Here is a 21,772-nt window from a genome sequence, read left to right as displayed (position 1 = left end):
GAAAATCATATAAAAAATGAATGTTTACCAGAACTTCCTGGGTATTTTCCCAACAAAGATTTGTCAAAAAGAGTGAAAGCCTAACTTTTGTTTGAGCGTAAAAACATAACTCACCAGTAAATAGTTTAAAACCATATCAACTTTTGCCCACCCCTTCTTCAAGGAGCATCGCTAGGGGCTTCAACCAATAAACGGTGCTTTTAACCAATAAAACTCTTAATTTAATTTAACTGTCCGCTCCACTTTCATCTGCTCATTCTTTTTATCAAAAAATCGGAACGTAATTGGAAGCAACTTTTAAAAGACCATACTTTTCCAAGCAAAGTTGAAAATGGTTAAAGCTTCAGGCCTTAAAAAGAAGCTGTGTCCTCCTTACTTCAGGGTAGCATAAATCATTTATAAATATTCAGAAGGAAAATTTTATTTTTCTAGCCTCGTTTATTTGTACAAATATTACGTTTTTTTTTTGAAAATCATTTGTCGAGCGGATGGTGTTTGTTATTGTAAATTATAGTCTCTTTAGGGACAAAATGTGATTATAAAATAAAAGAAAACTTTGTTCCTGCTTCAACGGAGTGGTTCCAAAAATGACTGATGAAGAGAAATTACCTGCTTCAACCTGGCAGGGGTTTCGGTTGGACGCCAACACGAGGCAAGCGCACTTTATGCGTGCGGTTTTGCTAAACGGTTTATTACGGTTTTGCTAAACAGTCAAAGACCCGCTTTTAACTGTTTAGCGAGAACGAGGTCGTAGAAAAGGGCGCGCGTCACTAGAAGTTGGGAAAAAAAGGTGGAATCAAACCCCGTGCACCCTAAGATAGCGCAGCTGAATGGAGAAAAGATTCTGCCATCTTTGGAACGGAATGGCTGCCATGGGTACCGGTTGCCGCCTCCTGGGCAGGAAAATGGCGAACCGTTGGCCTTTGTTTCGCAACGGCCCGGTGTTCCCCGTCCCGTCGGGGGTTTGGAGAATCCATTTGCATAATTTAAACTTTGACCATACAACACGCGGCGATAGGATGCAGCTGAGGCAAGGGCTCGAGGTTTTGCTTCTCATCGCACCGAAGAAAAAGAGGACAGGCTGGGTCAAAAGGTGCTCGATGACGGTGCAAAATCACGCCCCTCAGCGGACGAGCTGGATGGGTTACGGTTGCGATTTTCTTCTTCCAAGAATCCTTCGGAACCGTACAGCCTGGCCAGAGCTCGGTGTGGCTATCAACAAGGCACTTTTTCCCGGTGCTACGACGTTTTTGCTGGAGCTGCTCGAAAGAACAGTCTGTAAATCCGGATGGGGTCGAGAGTGACGGTGTCAGGTTTCCTCGGATTTCCCCGGTGGTCAGATCGGAAAAGTTTCGTCATGCATCAAAGCTCATGCACCGGAGCTGAAAACACCCGATACCGCAAAACCCATCGGTTAACGTCTTCGGGTTGCAACAAAGTATCACTTTCTTCTGCCCGGTCAAAAGTTGAAGAACTGAACGAAGCGAGCAGGAAAAATACACATTCTGTGTATGAGGAGGCTCTAATAGAAGAGCACAGTGTGAGAAAAAAATATACAAGGACGCTCTTACCATCCACTCCACTGGTGAGCTTCAGGCTTGGTGGAGAAGCTTTTTAAAGTTCAAAACTGTTCAAAACAGGTTGTGCGAGAAATTACTAAAATAAATCAACTTAGATAGATATATTTGACATGTGAATATAAACAACCTATGAACCCCGTTAAAAAAGGAAGTTTGAATTGGATATGGATAAAATTATGGCTACCAAAAATGTATAAGAATCCTTCGGGTTGCTTTAAGATCCACACATTATCGCATTCAGGCTCACTCAGCTGAAGGAGCCCGAGACCGGAAACATGCTACAATGCAACACGATCCGGGGCCCGATCGGCAAGGACCTCCTCCACTGTCAAGCACTCTTCCGGTGGGTGTGCTTCGAATAAGTGTCTACTCGACGTAGAAGCACCCTTCCGAAGGGAAGCTGTGTTGTGTCTGCTGTTGCACGGACCCTTTTCCGCCATGTTGTTTTTTGTTTTGTTTTGTTTGGCCACCCCGTGCGGATGCCTGCACGTGTGCTGTCTGCAGCAGACGCATTAGCGATGGGTTAAGTATCACGTTTACATGCTCTGCGGAAGATAAAGGCGACAGCCGTTTGCAACAACGCACAGTGGGCATAAGGTGGGGTGAATGTTCGAAAATCGACATTCTAGGTAATAGTATTTTGTAATACGAAAATATTTCCAAAATAATATTCACAGTAATAACAAATGGAATATTGAAATCCTATGCTAAAAATTATTATCTTATCATCGCACACTTAAATAAAAATTAAGTGACGTTTTTCGAAAACCTCAAGGACAGCTCCACAGGATACTGGGCGTCTCCATTGCGAATTGTGTAAGTTTGACAGCTGCACAATGCACTAGTTGTCTTCATCGTGAATACAGACAGTTTGAGCATTCAACAAGGAGTAAACTATACAAGGAGTATTGTCTACATAGTGAATAAAGCGAGAATGATAACTGCACAAGGGTTCTCCATTGCGAATTGTGCCAGCTTGACAACTCCACAAGTCACTAGGCGTCTCCATTGTTAACAGTGTACAGGTGCAGGTAGATGACAGCAACTATCGTTCATCGGAAACTTTCATTCGTCTTCATTTCAGTTGACTGAAAGTTTCTAAACTCGTCGCACTTATACACGACTCACAACAAATTACCGCTAACTGTCAACCGGAAATCTTTAGCGGATAAACAAATTATGCAGAATTGTAAATGAGCGATATTATTTCATCTTGAAAATTAATAATAATACTCATTTAGCGTTTGAAGCTTTTTATTTCGTTTAACGGTAATTTTAAATGGTTTTATACTGATGACTCCTTCTAAAGCTGACAGTTGAGCAATTGTCAAACAAATTTCATTGCTGTGAAATACATTTCTAGCCTGCCTATGTTAAGTGAAATTTGAGTTGTGCAAATAAAAGGTTTTTTTATTTCGGTTTTGGACGAGTTAGGGTGGGTTTCACATGAGTGAAATGTGTGTTTGACAGTTGCTGTTAAGTTGCAATCGTTTTAAACCCCTTTAAGCTTGACAACTTCACAAGGTACTAGGCGTCTCCATTGCTAATAGTGTAAGTTTGACACATGCAAAATTTACTAGACGTCTCCATCGTGAATAGTGTAAGCTTGAAACCTCCACAGCGTACTAAGCGTCTCAATCGTGAATAGAGCAAACTTGAAAGCTCCACAAACTACCAGGCGTCTCCATTGTGGCAAGTGTAAGTTTGTCAACCGCACAAGGTACTAGGCGTCTCCATCGTGAATAGGTTAAGCTTGAAAATTCCACAACCCGTAGCCTTGTATCGACAATTAAACTGTCTTTTACTTTCCTGTGCACTATTTTCTGTTGCTTTCTGTGGAACAATGGCATATGATAGCAAAAGAAGATAATTGACATCACCGTTACGTGCTCGAGTTGCGTTCCCTCTGGTTTGCACAAAAGTAACGCTAGTGCATACTGTTCCCTGTTATAACAAAGAAACAAAACCTGACAATACCGGTTCCAATGAACCAAGACCTAAAATAATGATAAAATCTTCAATACCCTGAGTGTTCGCATCGCTGTGGTGGTGCAGAATAGTTTTTCCGAGCACAGCATCCATATTACGACCCTGCCCTTTATTTGCCATCTTTTTTTTTTTGTCCAGACCACGATCCAGGCGGTAACAACTTTGTTGCATATCCTAAGTGTACTTATATCGAACGACCCAGCGTTCTCGGTTTACTTTGTGTCGATTTTTGCTAAATTTTATTCCATCACCCCCACCATCCTGCCCCCCTCGGCACCACATCTCTACGCCTGCGGGTTTTCCTCAGAGCCGGCCGTATCTTAGCGAGCGCAATCGACAGACCGAACGGAGCTCCTTTGTTACATCGTCGAACCAAAGCCGGCCGACGGGCGGTTGACGTTCCAGATTGAGAGTTGTTGCTTATGAGCCATTCCACCGTACGCACACAACCGTGGTAACGCTTTAGTAACGCGCCATCGCCAATAAATCAACCCGAGCGTGTGGGTGGTGTTGTCTTCCGCCTTTTTTTCCTTTCCCCCTTGCTTGACAATATCCCGCTTGAAGACCTTCTTCGAGCTGCTTCCCGCAAGCGAGTTCCGGCGATATCTATATGTACAAGTACGTAGGTGTGAGTGTATGTATGTATGTAACCCTGGTCCTGTGCAGGGAAAATAACGTTAGTGTCAGGCAAAATTTACTGCTAATGGAGTGAATTCGAACAATGGCCGCTGGAGTGAGCGGAGTGCTCGAGTTTTCCCGGGTTGGGGTGGATTTTTTCCGCCCCTCCGGTGACTGTAGTTTGATGCACGCAAGTACTCTTCGGCGGAAACCGGGAACGGAAGCAGTTGTGGTGGTTTTGGAATTGATTTGTGGTCGTGGCTTCGCGAGAACTTCTCGGTTGGCGCGTTATCCTGCGCCCTTTCGATGTCCTTCCGAGTGATAGTAGATAAATCGATGGAAACGACCACTCATGTGTGCGTGTGTGTGTGTGTGTGTGTGTGGGGTGGTGTGGTCGCACCGAGCAACCGCGGGCCGCCCGACCAAATGCCAATTATGCTTATGCGGACGAACGGAACGGCTCGTTAAAGTGCTTACCAGTTGCGAAACCGGAATCGCTCGGATCATCGCTCGATCTGTCGTTCGGAATGGGCGTTTTCGCTTCGCACACATTCATCCTCCCCTCTCCCCACCGACTCTTAGTCTGGTGATAAATCCTACGAGCGTGTCGTAGCTCACAATACTCCCCGGCAAAGGCGAACTCCCATCAAACGCAGGCAACGGGGAGTGGAGTCTTCCAAATGCTCATGAATATTCAGCAAGCTCGCGCGGACGTGCGACGCAGACGATGTGGACTTTTCTTTTCCAATCCATCTTGTTGCTTTCTCGTATCAATTAAACCATCATCATCTTCCTCCCTCCTCAGCATAGGACAAAGCTTTGGAAATACCGGGAGTTGGTGGAAATTAAATCCCCAACGCATCGTCCCATGTAAAGACCGATTGAACAGTGAAATTGTGCAATTCCAGTTCCATTTTGACGGTATCAGTATAAGGTAGAGTTGAAATTTTCTATCAAGTACGCAAAATTCATCAACAATGTTTGTTCATTGATGATAGAAACGAATCAAAGTGTAAAGACGATCGCTTGATGAAGTGTAGCAAAGTCTAACAATTTACATGAAACCCCATGAAGGATGAACAAATTTCCTTTTGAAGTTTGATAAAAAGATGCAAGAAAGCCAAATTCTATCTCACAACAAATCATGTAAACATTTACAGCACAGCAGCTATAAACGTCAGCTATTTACACCAATATAATAGCGTACTTTTATTGATATAGACTGAGAGTCAACATAAATTTCCCAAATGGGGCCAGATTAACAAAAACCAAAAAAAAAAAAAAAACAGGGTCGGGCACCTGAAACGATAATTTATTCTTTTCAAAGTAATTTTAACCCCTTTTGAATGCAGTATTAACTTTCTAAATAGTAAAGTTACTCAAACAGTCAAATCGAATATGATAGAATATTTGAAATTTTATAGCTCAATGGTTACAAACATTTTCGTTGAGTTTTGGACTCTTTCTGCGTATAAACTTTGGTTCATTGTACCCTGTTCATTTGTGAAATTGTACTTGAAATTTACCCTCGACTCAAATTAAATTACAACATCTTAGTCTTACTGGTTTACTCTCAGTTGTTAAAATAATTCAGCTTCAAGAAGATGGACAAAAGTCTGCTGTTTGCTTTTATGTAGTAGTGTAATTAAACATTGTAATCTAGCTATTTTGGATGCAAAGTAAACGAGATATTGCCGTTGGATTTAGGTCACGATTCGCGAGACTAGGAAATTTGAGAGCAATCAATAATTGAAATATTATAGAGAGAAGTTTATCAAAAACTATACTAGGGAGTCGCCTGTTATTGAACATCTCGTTCAACAATTCGAAAAAAGTGCTACATTGTGAAAAAGCCCGATGAAAGTTAGGACGAGTTTTTCGTTTATAGTACTAAAATTTTCTTACTATAGTAAGTACAAAGATGTATACTTTGGAGAACGTAGTTTTTGTTTGGTTTTCGTAAAGCGTCGGTTTTATAAAATTAATTACCAAATTTTGTCAAAAACGGTTGTATTAAAACATTTGTGGTGTTGAGGAACATGTTGAGGAAAGATCTACGTTTATTGTCAATAACAGTATGGTAACAAGTCATTCCTGTTGTGTTCTCAAACGAATCACATTATAGTATTCAATAAACAGGTTTCCTTCTATCTTCGTCGAAGTTTGACAAGTCTTTAATAGAACATTATGTTAACAAATTCGTTGAAATATCTAAGACCACTTCTTCTGGATTCGTTAAACCACCAATCGAATTTGTTGTACAGTGAGGGTTCACCTCAATTAAGGTGTGTTTTAGATGTTGCTTCGCCTGAGCTGAAGCGCCTCTAAAGTAAGTAAGTAAGCATAAACAAGATATCAACAGTACAAATTGGGTGTGTGGTTTTTAAAACATGATTTCCAAGTCACGGCAGCATGCATGGAACAAAGAAGCGCTGACATCTTCCCAGACACACTTACACACGCACACAGATACAGAGATGGGAAATGAAAGGGCGGGCGGTGTGATGAGATGGCACACCAAGCTACACACGACAAGCGACAGAGTGAGAAAGAGTGAGAGAGAGAGAAAGAGCGAGAGAGGGTAACTAACACCCACATTAGGGGCTTTTGTTTTGGTGTGATCTAATTCTACACCAATCGCTATGGCGTGTCCCGCGTCCATGACTACGTACAAGTGTACAATAAGTTCCACATTGAGGATGAATGAGCGGGTAGGTGTCAGGTGCCTACCTTTAGAGATGGAAAGCAAGAAACAGAGGCAGGCGAAAGAGGGGAAAAGCGATGGTATGTATGAGTGGCAGTAGTTGGAACGCTTTCGCTACGGCAGTGTCCGGTGGGAGGGGGGGGGGGGGGGGAGGGGGCAAACGTAAGGAAGATTAAATTTAAAACCCACAAAAAAAAAACATAAGCACAGCCAGAAGACAACACAACGAGCAGCCGATCTTCATAGCGGAAAAAAAAAACAAAAGGTAAAATTACCAACAACGGAGCAGAGTGAAGAAGTACGGAACAGGAACGAACGAAAGTTGTCGAAAGAAAACGAAACAAACGGAACGAAACGGAAGAAAGAAAGGAAAAAATGCCTCGAGCATTAGCACTTACTTGGGAGCGATATCGCAACCCTGCTGCATGAGGGAACCGATCGTGAACCAGAGGGAGTTCAGCAGCGTGAAGCTGTTTTCCAGAAACAACGGCTCGCTGTTGCAGGGATGCGGATTTTCCCACTCGTACGGCGTGAAGCTGTGTGTGCGGTTGGATGGTTGGATGAAGGGTTGTGGGAAGGGTTTTGGGGAGCGGGCGGAAAGCAGGGAAATTCAATTGATTTCCCCGGGAAACGGGGGGAGGGAGAAAGGAACAATCCGACCAAACCGGGCGTTTGTGGAGCCGGGAAGTGCATGAGACGAAGGATGCGAAGAAAGGATAGCAGAATGATAATTGTGGGAGTTGGGCGCGGGGAAAAGAAGGTATGATTAAAGTTTGACGAGTTGATGGTGGTGGTGTGGGGGGTGAGGGGTAGAGGAAGATACGAAAAAACAGAAGCGAAATGAAGGAATATTGATTGTAGTAAACAAGTATGACGTTCGCCGTAACGTTCTCTTTTCCACGAGTGACACGCGGACTGCGCGTTGCTCAACATTCTTCTTCAACTCCTTTCTGCATCCTCTCCTTCTCCCCTCATTCTCTACCTGCTTGTTCGCCTTGCATGTAAATCATGTATTCTTTCAACGCGGGGTTACGTTGTCGAAACCGTTGTTGCCATTGAAGGCAAACTCAACCAAGCATTGCTGCCTCAGATTTTCTCCGTTTTCATATAAGAGCATTTTAACATTCGAGTTTAACTATAATTAGGTACAACGAAAGTGGGTTCCCAAGTAATATCTTAAGTGTCATCTTAAGAGTAAACAATCTTAAACCATTATAAAATCGTTTTAACACGTCGACTGTCATGGCTATAATTTTTTATAGACAGGTGTCATTAGTTCTAAAAAGTTTTAATCTTATAAATAAAGGAAAATGCAAATTAAAATCTTTAGTAATATTATTAAGTTAAGGGAAGTTAAGTCTTAGCTTGGCCTTTGAAAATCTACGGTATAATAAATGTTATAAACACCATTCATCAAAAAATGTGTGCAAAAAAGAACGATTGACAATCAACGTTTTAAGTGTAAGAGGGCCCATTCTACAAAACGCTGTCAAAACCATCCCTCGAAACCATTTCTACCATCAATAATGCAATTTGGAAGAACCCATCTTGAAACAAATATGAATTATTGTGTCGATAAAAATGGATTCCATTGGTTTGGGTTCTAAAGATCTTGCAATTCGTCGACTTCAGATCAAAATTTAAGATAAAAGAAACATTGTTAAAACCCCTATAAAACATCTAGCACTTTGTGCTACTTCTACTTAAGGCCTAAAGCCTTTTGGCAGCTCTGGGATGTCGACTAATAACTCTTACTGGATTGTCAGAACAAGAAAGACGATTGAATCCTTCATTTATTTGGCCACTTACATTTTACTTCTTAGTTTCATGATTGTAGTACAGTTTCTTATTGACATAAGTATTTTCTAGAGATTTTGGTATTTAGTCATCCATTGTTTTATTTGCTTCAGATGCGGAACATATTGTTTTATCCTCCAGAATCGATCTGACCGGTAATGAGTGTATCTGATAACGAGGGATCGATCAGCTGTTCTGTATCAAATACTTGCATAGGTTGGGTTTTCGCATTTATTTGTACAATTTTTAATGAAATTTCATTTCAAATATAAACAACATTTGGTTTTTCTTTACTTATTTTTGAACCCAAGACAAAAACAAACGGGCAACAAAATGACACTTCAATAACATTCTTAATGTTGTTCTTAAGATTACCCCACAAGATTTCGTTCACAGCCATTGTCGTTGACTGGTTTTAAGGGAATATTTAACGACGGACTACGTATTCCCAATAAAAAGATGGACTTAACGGTCGGTTTTATAACTAAAGGCTTAAAGGTTTAATATAAAACCAATTGGACTTGGTACATCCATGTTAAAACATTGGTAAATTTGTTTCAGTCTAGTAGGTATTGAAAATGTAACTGGGATTAATAGTTAAACACTACATTTTAAACCATTCAGCATGTAAACATTTGATAGTTACACGTTGACTGCCATTTTGTTGTAATTAAACTAAACACCGTACTAAAATAGCGTGGTATGCTGGCACAAAGCTGTTTTAGTCCAGTTATTTAGTTAAATCAGTTTTGTTAAAATAAAACCACGTTGCGAAAACATAGCAAATACTAGGCTTCCAAAAGGAAACATTTCAATAATCACTATATCCTACTACTACATAAGTCGGCTACTATAGTAGTGTAAAAGGCTGATGACAATTATTGCTGTCACCCGCAAAATTGGTAACCTGTCTGTCATTGTGTTAATACGCCTTGAAGGAAGCTGCTACTATTCATCCATCGATGTATGCTTTTAAAATTCAACCACTGCAGATGCAGCAAATGTTTACTACTTTTAAAGTGCAAAGTCCAGATTTAATATTCTACTTGTGTGTGCCGACGCGTTTCATCCTTTTTTCATCCACTAAGTTCCATTTCTCAAGCCGTCCGCTTGGGTCTACCGTCGCAGCCAAGCCATGGGATACGAAGAAACCGAGCGTTTTCCCGGGGTCCGCTGTGCTGTTGAGCTCGAGATGAAGAAATCGAGCCCGGACCCGGTGCCCCCCTCTCGTGGCCCGGCCTGTTCACCCCCTTGACGGCGTTGCGAGCCCGGTTTGTTGCCTGTTCGGCAGTCGCATTTCGAAACCATGAGCTCGGATTAAGATTTCACTTATCGCTTGTTCAATTTATTAAATTGAAATTTAATCCAACCGCTCGCTCGCTTACGTCCGCCTCGGGTTCGCCTTTGGTCCGGTTTTTCGCTTCCAACCGCTCAATCCTTAGTTGCCTAGGTTCGCGCTCGGTAAGGCACCAGTCTCTTAATCCGCCGTACGAAGGCTGTCGGTTTGTGTATGTGGGTGCTTTGCGCTGTCCTAGATCCACGTTACTCCACTTGCGAACGGCTGTGATTTTTATGGAATAAACAGTACGTCTGAGAAGCGAGGTTGTGTGTATGAATCAGCTAATGCTCTATGTAGTGGCAGCTTAGGGGCACCGCATTAATTGACTTTCAACCACTACCACCTACGCACATGGCAATCGAACTGCTGGTACCATCCAACAAGTAGTTGTTGTAGGTTAAACACACAACCGAAGCCAGACGAGCAACGACCTCGATGAGTGAAGTTGGAAAACTAGCACCGGTTTTGGTATCCGACTTTGTTTGACGAAAGTAAACCCGGAACGGAAAAGGTCCACATGAACATATTACTAGGTGTGTCAATAAGTTTTTAAAGCGGAAATGAAAATACAGCTTTTTTGGAGGTTATCATGTCTGTTGCTCAATATAGTCTCCCGGAAGATCAATGCACTTGATCCAAGTCTTCCAACTTTGTTTTGGAAATGGAAAATAATCTCATCGTTTGTTGGAAAATGCTTTCCAAGAATGAATTTGTTGAGGTGTGAAAACAGCCAGAAACCGGAAGGAGCTAAATCAGGCGAAAAGTGGATGTTGCAATAATTCGTAGGTTGCACTATCCATTTAACTGGTTCAGAAGGTTACAGAAATAGTCAAAATTGATTGCTTTACCAGATTGAAGATAATCTACCAACAAAATGTTGAATCCCAAAAAAAACTGACACCAAACACCAAACTTCTTGATCGATTTCTGAACACGAACTCGCTTCGGGCTCGAAGTGCCTGGTTCACGCCACTCCTTAGCCTCTTGTTTTGATTCAGGATCTTGATGGTGGATCCAAGTTTCATCCATAGTGTTAAATTGGCGTCAAAATCGCTTTTGTACAGTCGAAATCGCTCCAAATGTTGCTCAGAATAAGAACATGTGTTTATTGCATTGACAAAGTTTTCTGAACCCCAAAATCTTAGTCAAAATATGCCAAGCAGTAACATGTAAGATGCCTATAGTATTAGCTCTAGGTCAGTCGTTCGATGATCTTCCAAAACCATATCCTGTACTTTTCCAACTTTTTCAGGAGTTGATGCACAGGAGAGGACTCCTTTAGTACTTTTATCATCTTTTCAAGGATCTCAGTCACCTATAAACCTTCCAAAACAAAGAATTTTATCACAGCCCGATGTTCAGATGTTTCCATCATTACACAATGCTCTAACATGTCAACTTCATAACGCTTGTATACAGGAATGAGTTGACGGATCGAAATGACATTTGGGCCAAATTCACATGAAAGATGAAATATATAAATATTATTCGCTTTCCAAACTTATCGCCCAACCTAAGTACATGCGCCTGAATGGCTGCAACTGGCAAAACATTCGTAAATGAAACTTCGAACAGCATAAGAGGATTTTTTGTTGCCGTAAAAAGTTTCTCCGTGTACGTTTTCAGACCGTTGAAATTGGATCCCGTATGAACCGCCAGTCCCGTGAAAATTGGGGTTAATCTCCTACTACTCACATTTCCTCGCGCACATGTGCATAGTGTGCGTGTTGTCGAGGGATAAGTGCAGCCACACCGAGAATGGCTTTAATTTCGCAAACGAGAACGAAAGCCCAGCCGCTTTCCACCGTTTTTTTCTCAGTTTCCGAGAGAAACGCTTGCTGTCCATCGGTGGGTGATGGTGGGAGATATTACGCGAGCATGATTGTCTGATGCGAAGATGCCTGCTTGCTGTAGTGCGCTTTCCATCCTCGCCGTGGCAGTTGGAATGATGGATAGCGAATGTTTCATCGTGCAAGGCTCGTTTCGAGTTGGGAAGGAAGCGAAAAGGCATCATGAACGTGAGTTGCTTCAACCAGGCACAAGAGCAAACGAATAAGGCTGGGCCTTCGTTTCGAAAGCAATCATCAATTTTTCGCAACTCTCTCCAGTTGGAGTGGAAGTCGGTCCTCAGGATTGGATACCAAAAAAAAAAAAAAACAAGGCCAGCAACCGTCGACGAAGCTACCGGAAGCGAGCTGTGTCAATTTTTCAAAACCACTGCAAATCCCCAGCCGTGCTGCTTTGTTTCTCACTTCCGGGAGTGAGCCTTGTCTGGTGGGTTGCGTTTTCCCCCTCTTCCCAGGTCCCCCCTTTCGAACCGACACTTTCCAATTCGGAGCATCAAGAAAGGATTTCCGCCTGGAGCGGCTCGAACAACGTGCCGAAAAAAGCCCACGCTCGGCTTGGAAAATCCCGATAAGCCCGCTATGGAATCGGGGTTTTCGGGATGAACCGCGCGCGATCAACGGAACAACGGAAATCGAAGCAGGCACGCGTGCCAACCCTAATGCCCGGGATCTTCGGTTGGAGACGGCGGGTGATGTATGATGGCAGCTTCCGGCAGCTTCTCCAACTCGTCACGCATGTTGGTTGATACACCAATCGCTTGTTCTTTTATTGCCCGCAGTTGTCGCAGTGTATCTCCCTTCACTATTGACGATGATATCAAAGTATTGCTCAGTTTTACACAACATTGTTCGATTGACATCTATTCGATTGTTCTGCAGGTGTTTTTGAGGTTTTCCCCACGGGGAGTGAAGGTAAAATTTAAAAAATCACCTTAGGATTTGTACAACACGAAATATGTTTTCTCCAACTACAAGAAGCAATTAAGAAGAGAGCTCTGTAATACACCATCCATCGTTTAGCGCAATGACCACGGCTTTTAGTGAATTAACCCAACCTATCATACGCTCCACGTACTTTTTAAGGTAACGTGAGCGTCGTTTAGTGACTCGGTCCAAGTAATACAATGGATAAATGTAATTAAAACCTACTGACAACTAAAGTTGTGAACAAATTAGAAAGCATTTCTATGAGAAAACGACCATTACGAAAAAAAATATCAAGGCTCTTTTAAAAATTTGATGTTTTCATTGAAAGTCATTGAAAATAATTTGAAAGAACAGTTCAGCTAACAAAAACATTAAAAAATATTGATAAGCAACAAAAAATCTGTACTACGAAATGAAAAATCCACTTACATACATCTCTTTGAACAAACACGCTCGCAAAAGGCTCAGAAAAGTGACAGCTGTTAAAAGGTGCGGTTAACGCCCTATTAGATGTGGCCATCATCTTAAAAGGGTTGGCCGTCTTCTTAAAACTTTGGACAAAGTCGCAAAACGACGCTCGCATCATCTTAATAACTAAAAGCCGTGACCATCATTCTAACAGGTGATAAAAGGTGTAAGATCCTCCATTGTTCGATATTCTCAGATATTTGAAATTGTTTGGTGTAATTAACCGACAGAGATGCAAGCTTTTCATATATTTTATATAAGACGCTTAGAAAGTGGATTCATTCCAAATCCATGGATTTATCTTCAATACATGTATATTCTTTTATATTTAAATTTCTTTTCTATTCATAAAAATCTCATCCAACGGTGAAACAACAATATTTTATGAGAAGATTTGAATGCATTGCAAATGAGCACAGCATCAAACTGAGACCATTTTTAATACATGAAGCATTGTTCATTTAGTAATTATCGTCCAATTTAAATCAAAACACTAGCAAATTATCAAAGTTGATCAAAATAAACCAAAGATGTATTAAAACTATTCGTAAAAGCATGAAAAGGTAGCAAAATTATTCGTTTTGAAAAGCAAAACGAATAAGTTACATCACAAGTATTGCTTGTCAAAACCGTCAAGTAATTAACCATCCATGTTCTTGAGAAAAATGGTCACGATGTCATGGGAATGGCATTTACAAGTACTGGTTGTATGTTCAGCAAACGTTTGATAAATAAGGGTTAATGAAAGTTGGAATTGGTTAAATTGACTTTTAGAATCTCTTAATTTGCTTAATTTGCTTATTTGCAATTGTCTTCCTCTTTTGCTAATATTGTTTACTTTGCTGGTATTGTTCATTTTATAAGTGTTTCTAAATGCACTTCTACGTCATTATTAACTTCCTCTAAAGTTTTATTAACCAACACAGTTTTTTTGAAGGATGTTGAACTTGTTGACGATGAAAATAAAACTACACTTCGAAACAGTTCACAGCAGGGAAGGACTCAATTAACAACAGGGTAGGACTAATTACTAACCAAAACACGACACACTGCCATCGAAAGAGAGGAAAACGGAGTCAAAAAAACCACCAATTATTGTGCGTTGTTTGTGTTTATCAAAATCAAAAGTGGAAACAGCTCTTCTCACCTAATGAAAAGTTCTCTCTAATAAAACAAAAGCGTGTAGATAAAAAGTACCGAGAACGAGAACAGCAGAGTGGCATCAAATCAAAAAGCGGATCGCGGTTGCGTTCGTGTTTTTCGCGGTCGGGGGAGATGATGGCGGCTTACTTGGGCAAAAAGTCGCAGCCCTGCTGCATCAGCGAACCGATCGCGAACCACATGCAGTTCATCAGCGTGAACTGAGTCTGCAGCTTTTCCGGATGGGGATCGCACGGGTTCGGCGTTGGCCACTCGTACGGCGTGAAGCTGTCCCGGCGAGGTGTGGTTAGGGTTGGTTGGTGTGTTCGGCCCGCGGTGGAAATTTACAAAACGTGCCAAAATGAAGCCGGAAAACACGGGGGCGCAAAACGAAAACGGGGAGAAAACAGAGACGGCATGGTTGATCATCAAAAGCAAGCCAAAAATGAAGCAAAACTCGCCAGCGGAGACCAATTAGCGTGTCCTGGGAGAAGGGGGAACGGGCCCGGAACAGCGGACGCTAAATCAAATTATTCGAACAGGAAAGAAGCGGATGCGAAGGGAAAATGAACGCGGGAGGCAAGGGGAGGGGGTAGGGAGAAGGAGGAATAATGTTTCGCTGAAGGCTGAGCCGGGCAGGTGGCCGGCGTTGTTTCAGTGCGATGATGGAAAAATCGAGTCAGTCCATCAAGCGCCCGACGGAAATGAGAATTTATTACCAACTCCACCGGCTGATTTTGAATATTGATTGGAAAATTAACGTCGAACTGAGGCAAGGGGGTTCCACTTTCTTTCACCTCCCTGCCCCTCGCGTTCGCTGCTCTTCAGTTGGAAACAACGGCAAACCGATATCCGTTACGGAGCCGCGCTTTGGGGAATTATCCCACTTTATTTTACGTGCGCGGATGTTGTTTTTCTACAGTTTTTGTGTCGACGATCAATTTGCTTTTGTTTCGTTCTTTTTCTCCCCCTTTTTGTACAGCGACAAGCGGGAGAAGATTTGTGTTGAACGCTTTTTCAAATCGGTTTTTCACTTCGCATGTTCACTTGCTTTTGCTGCGAGTGCGCTTTACTGTTTTCACCTTCCACTCGTGTTATCTTCTTTTTTCTTTCGTTATTTGTCCCTCCATTTTCCATCCTCGTTGGCTTGATTATCTTTTCGGAATGCTCATCACGAACTTGCAGCGGTAAACGCCATCTTTTCATTATTTTTATCTTTTAGCAGCACGTCCCGACCGACCACGGAAGTGCTGTAACGACTTTATGTCGTGTGAAGTGCGCTCCTTTGGATTAGCGATTTTATCTCCGCCCTTTCTCATTTCTCGAGTGGGATTGCAAGTGGTCATTCAGTTCGTTTCCATTAGCTGCCCTTCGCTGCGAACTCGATTAGCTCGCTCGATGTCCGAAATGCTTTCCACTTGCGGCGAAAGAGCGTGCAGCGTATGAAGAATTGAAAAGGAAATGCACCTCCCGAAACCGGGAGTGGAAGGAAAAGGGTTGTAGAAAATTTCACCATACGGTCGTTAATTGTGACCATTGGACTGCAATTGGAGGTGACAGCAGAAGGAATGGAGGACGGATGATGGGTGGCAGACCGCCCACTGGCAGTCATAAATGGTGGATAATTTTCAATTAGATTGCAGTCGTAAAAATAAATTACTTTGCTTTCACTGCAGCGACGCAATTTTCTTCCTTCCTTCCGTTCTACGAACTGCTCGAATGGAAAAAGGGATTTACGGCGTGAAGAAGACAGTAGACAAATGCGATGAGCTCCACTTTTACTTTCGAGGAGTTGTTTTCCATTTTTCCATTCTTCTGCTGATGCACTCTCCCTGCGTTACTGCGACATTTTCTTCGTTGTTTTTCGTGTGCATTCGGTGGAAGTGTGAAATGGTGGTATTTTTCTATCCATTTACATCAACCCCGGACGTGGAATCGGTACGAATTTGTCGTGGGAGTTGTTGTCCGGTTCGTTGCCACTGACATTATCTAATGATGTGCAATCTTGTTTTCGCGGATTTTCCTTGAACCGTTCAAGTGCTTATCGCCTCACTCTAAACGGTACTTACGAATACATTTGTCAAGCGTTTTTCTGGTTCTCAACAGAATTATTTATATAACGCTAGATGTTGGAAGAGAATGGCGAAAGGCAAGGAAGTGGAGGTATACTCACCGTGCGAGGATGAAGAGCAGCACCGACACGCCGAGGTACGCCGTCGCCATGTAGATCCAGACGTCGAGTGAGAGGGGCGACAGGAAGGAGAACAGGTTGGGCGGCTGCTTGACCGGCTTCCGGTACAGCACCGAGATGCCGAGGTTCATGAACGGCATCGTGAAGTCGACCACCTGCTCGCGATCGAAGGTGATGGTCAGATCGGCGATCGCGAGATCCGCCCGCTGCTCCAGCAGCTCCTTTATCATCCCGTCCCACTCGCTAGGAATTCGCGGTGGAAGGGTGGAAGAAACGTGATCAATAAGTCAGCTGTCATAAGTCGCTCTGACACGTGAACATTTGCCTTTCATTAAAAATCATCCAGTACAAAGTATAGATGCAGTAGAAAAATATAGATCTCCAAAAATATGTCTATGTCCAACTCGAAAAAATCGTATGAGTGACGTGGTACTAAACGCATTCACTGCTTTTGTTTACGCAAAATTGAGTGTAAACCTGCCACTAACTTTTTGGAGAATCAAAGAAGAAAGCAACATTTTTTAATATTGCATTCATGACATTATGCCAACAGCCCCAGAATTCATGACGCAAAATTCAACCGTGTCATTACAGTGTCTTACAATCTCTTATGCTACAATCGATTCGGTCAAATGTATAGAACATGCAACTTGATATATCTTGTGTCGCAGTTTTCAGTTCTGTTTTGTGCCTTGGATACAATCAGTCACTTTTATTTGGGTAATGCCACTGTAAATGTTCTATGAGGTTGAGGTCCACTGATCTTAGGAGGTATTTAGAGTACCTCGGGTAGACTATAGACGGTTGGTGACAAATGGTAAATCTTCAGCGCAGAATTAGGTTGCAACCATTTGCGTACTTTCTTCGTGACTCAAATAGATCTACTTAAAACTGACCAACGAATAGAACTTTTTTTCAAAACTCTTTTGATTTTACTTTGCAAATCACTGTGGCTACATTATGCTTACTTTTCAAGTGAAATGCTTATTTGTCGATATTCAACCTCATAGCTTATTCTTCTTAGCATTTTACCTCTTAGCATTTAGTCTGACAACCCTTTTAAAGAAGTTTTTTAAATTTTACGTCAGTTTTGGAATGTTTGATTCAGGATCTTTACTTAGTGTGCGAACTATTTTTTTCATTGGTCGTCTGTTCTAAAAATCGTGGGCCTAATTTCCTCAACAACTTGACATGGCAACACGTACCAAAAGTCTGGATTCTCTTGTATCTTGTGTTATTTAATTTTGGTAAATAAAATTATACATAAAGCTCATATTGTACACTCTCAAGATCCCGGGAGATTATGAACTATTTGATCAACCAACGGAGTTAAATATATGCAAAAATTCAGAAAGTAAAATTTTGCTTAGCAAATACCAGTACGCTCAATTATAGGATAATTAAAACAGTCATGTTTTTATTAACCAGTTTCATCTGAAGTAAAATGAACGGTTTTCGTTCAATTATTATATTTTAATTTTTCATTTAAGTTAAAATAGAAAACACAAATCAGCGGTGTACTGTTTGCTACAGTAAGCACACTGATCCCGTTGCTTGATGCAACTGATCCCGGATGCTTGAGACATTTATGCAGTAAATTTTACTTCTTAAAATGAAAGAATAAAATATATCAAAACTTTTTCACACATCATTTCTCATGTTGGCATCACAATATTCATATTAATTTACTCGTACTGGAAAGGTTATTGTGTTAGATATCAATAAAAAGTAGGGTAATTATTGTAATTTATTAGTAATTTAGGGTGATTGAATAAACCTGTGTCAAAATAAGAGAGCAATCGGTCAGGTTACCGTCCTGTTTCTACGTGCCAAATTATGAAACATATAGTTATAACTGGTATAACGGGCAGTGTCAGGTGTGACCCGAGTATATGGCATCTACTCTCCGTCAGCACCTGTCACTGGAGATCAGGAAGATAGAACGGTCTCTTCGAACTGAACCGTCTAGGAGAACGGACGAAATATATCGATCGGTCGATCATCGAGTACACGACACATTATTGGCGCAGCCGGTAGGATGTGAGTATAGTGGACAGGTTAAAACAGTGCAAATTAGTGATTCACTTTTTTTGTGATCCTTTGTGTAAGAGTACCCGAAACTCGTTTTTTTATTAATCGTAGTTTCATCTCCGATCGATCGTCAAAGATCGGGTGATTTGTGGTGCCGCCGTCCTGTAAGCACGTGCTCACATCAATTTCCTTTGTCCTATCTATTGTCTCCTCTGACCCAGTTTTTTTCTTTCTCTCTCGTGTTTGAATGGAATTAGATTTGTGCGCACTACTAGATAGACGCAAGATCTAGAAGTAGAATCACACTACCAGATAGATGATTTTTGCTTTTTGTTCCAAACGAGCACATTTTTGAGTTAACCTCGAAAAGAGAAAAGAACGGAAAGAGCATCGAACTTGACGTTCGAAACAGATAGTGCGCACTACTAGATAGACGCGTTATCTAAACACAAAACCGCACTACCAGATAGACGACTTCTGTGTTTTATTGTATTTTTTTTTTCTGTGTGATTGTATGAGTGACGTTGAAAACACATTATTCGTCAGTGATAGCGAAAACAGTGTCGACTTTGTAGATTCTAATAGCACATATTCTGATAGACAATTTATCGAAAATTAGAAATGATGCTGCTCGAAGAATCGCAATCACAATCTAACACATTAGAAGTACTAAACCAAGTATTGTCTCAAATAATCAGTTTAAATGCAAAATTGGAACACATATGTGCAAAACAAGAAGCTTGTGTAACCTCAGTACAAAGGCCATCGAACCCTAGAAACACGTGTTCATCGAACACGGTAATAGAGCCTGTTTTATTGCCTGTTGGTGATAGTTTTATTCGGATTCCCGATCCAATTAAATCAATTCATCCCTACGATGGAAACCATAAACAATTACAGTCGTGGATAACAGTGGCCGAAAACACACTTAAAATTTTTAAAGATTTAGTGAGCACCCAAGTGTATGATATTTACGTACGGGCAATTTTGAATAAAATTACTGGGAATGCTAAGGACGTGTTGTGTCAAGCAGGAAATCCGATACATTTTAGTGAGGTAAAAACAGTGCTGTTAAAATCTTTTGGTAACACATTAAGGCAAAACCCTTCGGATTCTAAACAACATTGCTCTGAAACTACTAACTCGGAAAGCACTAGTTTACAAACCATTAGTTCTGCTGAAAATGTTGGTGACTATTACGTCCCCAATACTGAACGTACAGGAAACCCTTTTTGTTATCAATTATTTTTTAAAACGGCAGACACTAATTCAATTTGTATACTATCACCATTCCCGATTTTACGTAGAACAATTATCATCCACAACAATTCAGTTCACTCAGCTACAAAGTTTACGCCCAACGAGTCGTTGCTATTCAACAATACCAACAATAGAACACCAGAGAAAATAAGTTTTAAAGCGATAGAATTGTTCTCTAAGGCGAAGAATAACATGGTGAAGGCATCAACCAGACAGACAGCTGGAAATAATGTAAAATGTCCTCCACCTACGTTAAACGAAAACCAGCAAGTTTATATTACGCCTAATATTAGGACAAAATCACAACCTCGCGCAACAAAAGTTGTAGCAAAACACGTGGAAGAAAAAACGTTCGAAAACGCAAGAGGCGTGAAACGACACAAGGCCAAAATTAAAAGGCTAAAACAATGCTAGTTAGGAAACTCTTTTCTACCTTGTTTTTCATTATTTTTCTTTAAACTTTGTTTTCAATTTTTCATCTATTAGTTTATTGATTATTTCAAATAACGGAATCCATTAACATTACAAATTAAGCTTCCTTTGTAAATACGTTAAAGGTGAATGCACACACAATACGTTTAGATTAGGTTCGTTTAGGGCTAGTATTAAGAAAAAAAGAACTATTATAACGAATTATGAAAAAATGTATAACTCCGCACTTCTTCGGACGAGGACGACCGACTTTCACCCCCCGGAGAAGTTATAACTGGTATAACGGGCAGTGTCAGGTGTGACCCGAGTATATGGCATCTACTCTCCGTCAGCACCTGTCACTGGAGATCAGGAAGATAGAACGGTCTCTTCGAACTGAACCGTCTAGGAGAACGGACGAAATATATCGATCGGTCGATCATCGAGTACACGACACATTATTATATATGATATTTTTATGTAGATAAAGACCATTTTACCCCTTTTTTATTGAAAAGAGTAAGCCTAAACGCATTAAGCATAACTTTAAACAAACAAAATTAGTCGTTAAACGTGCATTAGAACACCGTAAAATTTCGATAACAAATTGATAACTCCGATTCGGATATCTTTAAACGTCATACGGAAATTTTTTATTGTAAAACTCGATTTGATTTGGTGTTTGATACGCAATCTGTATTTGTGAAAACGAAAACAAATCGGTCCCTGATCTGATAATTCGCTGACGAACTTCAAAAGTACTCTATTGGGTTTTATCGAATCGGTTTTCAAAGGTAACGATGCGTTGAGGGGATTTAAGGGTATTGAATTTCATTGCGATGTGTCGTAAACGCTTGCCCTCGTTGCTGGCGATATGACCCTCTCAAATGTGTAACAATTGTTTTCAGGAATTGCGAATGGCTTGGAGGCTTTTCCCTCTTTCGCTTGTGTCTATTTTATACAAAGAGAATAAATTTACCAGGGAAATTTCCATCGTGCGAAAAAATAACAGACACCACCATTAAAGCGAATTTATCATAATACAATAGGTTGATGCATACTGATTCGCTCGGTAAACACCTCCCAAAAACCCAGCGTGCAAAACCATCAATAACAATACAAGATAGCAGGACGATTTCACACGCAGGTTCATGATTGAAAAAAGTCCAATACAGTATTAGGTTTCTTGAACGTCAGTTTCACGTCACCATGTCTAATTCTTTTCACTGTCGTCATTCCTGTGTTACAATTCTTTGTCAAACTAGTGCTACGTTAGGTTCAGTATGGACTACAATGATGCCGAGTTATGCCCTCAGCAACTTTACAGCATCCAGCTCAAATACTCAGTTGCTTAACGCAAACAATAGCAAAAAGTGACATATTGTGACATACAGTGACTTAAAATTGTGTAAAACTTCCTAAACCCATACGTAAAAATCCTTTTATCCTTTAGACAACAACAACAACGAC

At 41.1% G+C, this 21,772-nt stretch overlaps 1 protein-coding gene across 1 annotated transcript in view; it reads right to left on the bottom strand.

The window, feature by feature from the left end:
* LOC131269087 (glutamate receptor ionotropic, kainate 2) overlaps positions 1 to 21,772 on the bottom strand; it is a 126,600-nt gene that overhangs the window by 14,804 nt on the left and 90,024 nt on the right. The window contains exons 11-12 of the mRNA XM_058271405.1: positions 16,583 to 16,843; positions 14,560 to 14,697 (exon numbers count right to left, since the gene is read on the bottom strand). Coding sequence (XP_058127388.1) covers positions 14,560 to 14,697; positions 16,583 to 16,843 — 399 coding nt within the window. The remainder of the gene's footprint in view (positions 1 to 14,559; positions 14,698 to 16,582; positions 16,844 to 21,772) is intronic.

This window comes from Anopheles coustani, chromosome X (genome assembly GCF_943734705.1).
Source record: "Anopheles coustani chromosome X, idAnoCousDA_361_x.2, whole genome shotgun sequence".
Taxonomy (NCBI): Eukaryota; Metazoa; Arthropoda; class Insecta; order Diptera; family Culicidae; genus Anopheles; species Anopheles coustani.
Note: the sequence above shows the minus strand (reverse complement) of the source record. Positions and strands in the feature narration are given on the sequence as shown.